The following is a 6,538-nucleotide window of genomic DNA, read 5'->3' on the forward strand; positions in this document are numbered from 1 at the left end:
GAAAAGAGGTTCATCATTTCAAAAGTTCACAAACCTGTGAGGAATGTTAAAAGTTTCATTTGAAAGAAAACAGAAATGGCTGCTAAAAACGGTTATCAGCTCTTTTTTTTCAGATAAGACTTTAAAAATGTTATCACACGATACCAAGAACTGTTTTGCTGAGATAAGAAACCATAAAGTCCTGATCTCTTGTAAATGGGTTTGTTTTCTCGGGAAAACGGAAAACTTTTTTCCTTATTTGGAGATCAACAGAACAACTTGAGAGTTTTATCAGAGACGTGAGCCGTAGTAGTAAAAACTGGATCATCACTAATTAAGGAACTCATCATTGATCATTTTAGTTGTGGTCTAACTCAGTGTGACAAATTAGTCTGTCGGAAACAACTTTCAAATCAGTCATTTTAGGAGATAAGCTCCATTCAGTTATCACCAATGGACAGCGATTTCTGTCTGTTATCTGGCGTTATTAAGATGTGACGTCAAGGAAATTAGCCTGGATTTCCTTATCGTATGATAATATTGTGGGATGAATCAACTTTTATTTGGAGCTGAAAAAAATATTAGTTGAGATTTTCTGATTTCTGTAAAATGTCTAGAAAACCCAGTGATGTCACACTACACTACAAATCAAAACTCCAACCCCATTTTAACGTTTGAGTATTAGGATTGTATTGTAATACACCAAGAGGAAACAAAGTAATTTGAGTTTCAAACTTTGACTCAAGATGGCGCTAGTCGGGAAAGGTCTTTCTTCTGGTTTCTGGTCTTGACTCGTTATGCATTTTAGGATTTTGTGACTTGCATGTGATTGGTGGATTGATGAGAAACGCAAAGTCATGTTTTCAGAGTTGTGAAATAGTTCTAGGAGGTGGAGTTTATTTTACACCGACGGCAATTTAGGGTGTGGGCGTGGCTAAAGAAGCCAAATCTCGAAAGATGACTTAGGTGAAATTCAGAGGCTGAACTTTGACTGCTGATGCTACTGTTGCTGAAGGTCTGCAGTCACATGCACAGATTTTTGTGATTATCTTCAGCAGCCCATTTCACACAGGTCTGCAAACATCAATACTTATGGTCCCTCTCCGATGAAAACTTTGTTTTTAACATGTATTTGTGGCATTTTTCTTATAAAAGAGAATAAATGTAATAAGAAATCATTTCGTTTTTTGCATTTCCGAGTATTTCTCCTTTTAAATCTCTGTCAGTCAAACTGTCTTGGACAGACTCTGTTTGAATGAATGATCTTCTTTCCATCAACAGCTCTGCTGCACATGCACTAAACCCTCATCTGTTCCTAGTGTCTAGTTCAGGTTCTGGAGAAGAGAAGATGGTATCTTCACATTGACTGCAGTCAAATGAGCCGCCGTTCACATTTCTGTGGTCAAATCAGCATCACTGGATTTTTGGTGTGAGTTTCATCCAATACTTACGGTAGCAGGACTGAGAACGCTGGAAAATCTCCACCAGACTCCACGGAGCTTCTTGATGTGACCACGGAAATGTGAACGGCGGCTCATTTGACCGCAGTTGGAAAGGATTGTAAATCAATGAAAGAGCATTTTGATGTTAGCTTTGATTATTTTATCAAGAACTCTGAGAAACCAATGATTGAATGTATTGATCACAGTCAATAAACATTGGAGAATTAGCTAAAAGAGTCTTTGGTGAACTGGAAGGAGAAAGAATCAGGATTTTGGAGGAAGTTCTGTCCATGAAGATCTTCACTTCCTCGTCCAGCTGACATCTGGATCAGAACCATACGGCTGGACATTACCTATATTGATGGACATTTTTATGTAGGTGAAGATTTATGCTACCAAGACGAGGAGCTATGATAATCAGACAGGGAGGGATCAGGGGCGGGGCTGCTCTTCTCAGCTCAGGTCCAAAAGCCACGCCCCCTCAGAAGAGATTTTTGAAACAGCATACCTTTACAACTAGCCCTGGCTGCAGTAGTGGCTGCAGACCCACGTTAAGGCACGCCCCGGTTCCCCCGTTAAACTATGACAGCAAGATCACTGGGCAAGCCCTCCAAATGAGGCCGTCACAATCCATAAAATAATGTCTTCATTGACCCTTAACCTTGCACCAAGCCTTTCCACTCCAAGACTTTGAAGATTATTTTATACCACTGCTTAATTGTTAGAGGTTTCTCTTTGATGCAGTTAAAAAAAAATACACTTGCTTACCAACAAGAATAGCTTAGATAATATTTTTGATATATTCTAATCTGGTACTTTGTTTAAATTGAAATGTATTTGTATGGCACTTTTCCTGCCACAAAGCATCTCAAAGTGCTTTCCCCAGTAAAATAAATAAGCAGTTAAAATAACTATCATAATAAAAAATTAAATAAAAACCCATTAAAAACCAGCACACATACTCATCGCACAATAAAATTTATTATTGGCAAAAATGTATAAAAGCAAATTAAAACATGTGGACATGTAAAAACGAAGTAAAAACTATACTAAATAAGTTTCAAAAGGGGGGTGGTTTAGAGAGAAAGGAAGATGGCAATAGAGGGAAACAACATCATTCCTCACTAAACTAAATTAGTCAAAAAGTTAGCATGTTGCTAAAATAGAAGCTGAACTCTAAATTGGCCATTAAAAACCTCAGTAGATAACAAATTAGCCAAAAACGTTGGTGTATTGCTAAAATATTAGCTAAAACCCCCTTTAAAAAAAAATATATATATAAAAGATGAAAACATAGCCCATGAATGTATTTAAAGGCTTGTTGTTAATCTACTCAGAATTTTTTAATTTGAAGACTTTCTCATTTATTTTCTATGGGGCATATTTTGCTCAATACTTCAAAAACTTTAAAGTTCATTAATACCAAAAATAAAAGCATTGATGTCCTGAACAATTTGAATATTTTTATACTAAGATTGCTATAATCTCTGAAAGTGTGATTGAGTTTTTTTTTGCCAAAAAACACATGGAAAGGAGCAAGAGAATCACTATTGTGTGAATGCTCACTAAGCATTCACACAATAGTGAGTGGATTGTTTTCATTCTTTCCAACTAGAATCATCACATTGTCCTTGTAGTTTGTCTTCCCTATCTAATATTATGTCTGTTAGATTATTTTAATTTGATATTCCACAGTTAAAACAATGACTCTTGAAACCTGTTTAAACTCTTTCTGACCAAAGTCCCTGCTTTAATATAATAAGGGGGAGGGAGGGTGTGTGTGGGGGGGTTACAACCTTGCTGTTAATGTGTCACCTGCTGATGCTGCCCAGCTACATAAACTGGTCATCCTGCAGCGCTGCATGCAGACCGTCAGAGCAGCAGGGGGGGCACCATGGGGAAAGGTTTCTACATTAGTAAAGGGGTCGCTGTTGGGGGGGTCGTCGTAGCGGTGGCAGCCCTGTCCACCATCATTGCTTTGTCCGTGGTCTACTCACAGGAGCGCTCCAAAACCAACGGGAGCGACGGCGAGGCCACTGTTGGCCCCACCAACGCCCCCCCCACACCGCCGCCATCCAACGAGCCCTGGGACCAGTACCGGCTGCCCACGCACCTGGTGCCGGAGAACTACACTGTGATGCTGTGGCCTCGACTGACTCCAGATCCAGATACTGGACTTTACATCTTCACCGGTAAGAGACTGTAGAAGTTTCAGGTTTAAAAGCCAACCTGTCAAACCAGACAGAAGCTGAGATGATCCTGTTTGGATCAGATATTATTTACATTAGCAGCAACACATATAACAAATATTTAGTCTTCCTTTAAACTCATTTCTGCAAAAAAAAAAGAAAAAGCACTTTACTGCAAATTAACACCATTTACACACTCTAAATTCTCCGACCCTTTGATAACATTTTATTGAGAAGACTTTGTCCTTAAACAGACCCTTAAAAAAACAGAAAAAACTGGGAATCAAACCTGTGAAGTTCTGATAGAATAAATCAAAGCTGCACATTTGCAAAACTTTGAACTTTTACGCTTTAAAATAAAAAAAAAAAATAACAACTAAAAACCATTTTACAAAATCATTTTTTTCCCTAAAGCTCACACACACTTTAGGTTGCGGGCCGAACAAGATAAACATTTATTGAACACACTAAAACTACATTTTTAAAACTTTAAAAACGTACATAAATATGAGCAGGAGTATTATTACAGAATGAATCAACTTACACATTAAATAACTTTTAGTGTTTTACTCTCCATAAAAATATATTTTGTCAAAATGATACAAGTTAGAAATAAACTACATGTTAAAATCCAATTTAGTTACTTTTATGTCATTTTATATGAAAAATTAGACCCAAAAGATTTTGATCTCCATAATCCTTTAGCACAAGATAACATCGGGTCGTAAATAACATGTAAAATGTCGGATAAAATCACCCGGCGGGCCGGATTTGGCCCCCAGGCCTTGACTTTGACACGTGTGCTTTAAACACTCTATTGAAGTCACGAGGACTAAATCTGAAAATGCTTCTTCTTAACGATTGTTAATCCCACATGAAAACTGTGGATTCTTGAAGATCAATATCTAGAGTGTCCGAATGATCATCCAGAATAACCATCCTCATATCTTCTCTGATTCTCCTTCAAATCATTTTTACAGAAAGAATCCTGCTTTCCAATTTCTGCTCCATTCCGGTTTTCTCTGTTGCTCCTCAAACATCTCCGGGACACAGTCCTGACAGTCACATTTCAGCTTCCTGATGCTCTTTAACATTCCATTTAAAGCCATTGTCGTTGGAAATTAATCTGCAAAAACATTTTCGTGTTTTTTTGAAAGATTGAATGCAGAATGTGGTGTTATGATAAAATTTCACTATAAAAGAACAATAAACAACCTAAACCATTAGTTTTGTGTTCTATAAAGTAAATTTCATTTTTGTCATCATGACATTGCATCCTGGTATCTATAATTCATAATCACAAATTTTCACATTCGTCATTTTTACAGCTGTGACTGAAATAATAAAACTATAAACACCAATAAAGACATTTTTGTTTTAAAATGATGATGATGCAAAATGACTGAGATCAATCAAACCTGATAACGATCAGGTGATCCTCTCATAAATGTGAGGTGAAAGTTGTGCAGGTTAATGATTCACCAGCAGTTATGATTCGCTCCATGGTTCAGAGTCTTCGTGCTCTGAGTGACGGTGACTCACTGTTAAACATAAACCCAAATCTCTGCAAAGACACCAGCATCACGTTGTGGAGAAGCTCACTCCAGTTTGCATTTTTCATAATCGTCATGGAAACCACTGGGCCAGTGACTTTTTTTTACAGATTTTCTGTGATGTAAAACACAAAGATTTCTGTGTTTGCATTGGAGGCTGGCATCACACATTCATACAAGTTTTGGTGCTGCTGCTTCTTTCACACGACCTTCAAACCCGAATCTCAAAACCAACAATACACGAGCTGAACTTCAGTGCACTGAGGGTTGGATCAATCGGCCTCAATGAGGCTTTTGTTTCTGTGTTAAGGTTTTTTTTTTTTTTTTTTTTTAGCCAGCAACTCTAATAAATACACTGCAAAAACAAGTCCCAGAGAAATAAGTAAAGAAATTCTTAAAATTCAAAAACTTTCTTTATATATATAAAAAATAACATAAAAAACAAACTAGATAAGAAAATGGGTCGTACCAATGTATTCTTATTTTAAGAAAAAAAAATCCTATGAGTAATTCAGTTCAATTCAATTCAAGTCAGTTTTATTTATATAGCCCAAAATCACAAAGAGATTTGCCTCATTGGGCTTCAAAATATAAACAGTAAGAAATAAGACTAAGAAATCTACTCAAAGGAATTTTTTAATAAGACGTTTTTTTCCTTAAACAAGAATTTTAACCAAATTGGACAGTTGGAGGCTGAGTCCACAAAAAGGGGGCGGAGTTAGTGGAGGCAGGCTGGGTGGTGGAGGTGTGGTCTGGATCTGTGATTGACAGTGACAGTGAGGTTAGCTTGAGGTAACTAAAGGATCTTTTATTGTTATCTCGATAAAAAAAGAAAAAAATAGTAAGGTTCAGGGGGCCCAAGCAGGCTGCCTCCACATCCCACAGCGGCTCTCTGTCTGCCCAGCCGACCAGCTGTCTGTGGGCCAGTTTAGCGAGCAAGCAAGCACTGCTGCTCTCGGCATAGTGGAGCGACCTCCGTCGCCTTTGGTGTCAACATTGCGTTGTGAGCTCTGCCATGTTCGGCGCCGCGTGGTGAGCTCCGCCGCTCTTGGCATCGTGGAAAGCCAACAGTCGAGTGGTGAGCTTCAACTCATGATGTCAAGCGTTCAAAAGTGGGCGGAGCTTTTAAACTGGAGCTGCAGAGCATGACGGTGTGGAACTTCTGAAATGACGTGCAACTTGCACCAGTAGACCAATCGCCAAATTCAACTGTAATATCTTGTTTTAACCTGTAGGGAGCAGCACACAGATGGTTTTAGAACAGGGGTCTCCAGAATGTATTCTTGTGAGGGGCAGATAGTTGTGGGGTTTGTAATCTAACAGAAAAACATGTAACAATCACAGCCTGAAGGTAAACATGTATGGTTTTACAGAA

General features: G+C 38.2%; 1 protein-coding gene across 1 annotated transcript in view; it reads left to right on the forward strand.

The window, feature by feature from the left end:
• The first annotated feature begins 3,210 nt into the window (after positions 1 to 3,210).
• The window catches only part of anpepb (alanyl (membrane) aminopeptidase b), an 18,268-nt gene continuing 14,940 nt past the window's right edge, over positions 3,211 to 6,538 (forward strand). Inside the window, exon 1 of the mRNA XM_024280983.2 lies at positions 3,211 to 3,613. Coding sequence (XP_024136751.1) covers positions 3,316 to 3,613 — 298 coding nt within the window. The 5' untranslated portion in view covers positions 3,211 to 3,315. The remainder of the gene's footprint in view (positions 3,614 to 6,538) is intronic.

The sequence above is a fragment of the Oryzias melastigma genome, linkage group LG6 (genome assembly GCF_002922805.2).
Source record: "Oryzias melastigma strain HK-1 linkage group LG6, ASM292280v2, whole genome shotgun sequence".
Taxonomy (NCBI): domain Eukaryota; kingdom Metazoa; phylum Chordata; class Actinopteri; order Beloniformes; family Adrianichthyidae; genus Oryzias; species Oryzias melastigma.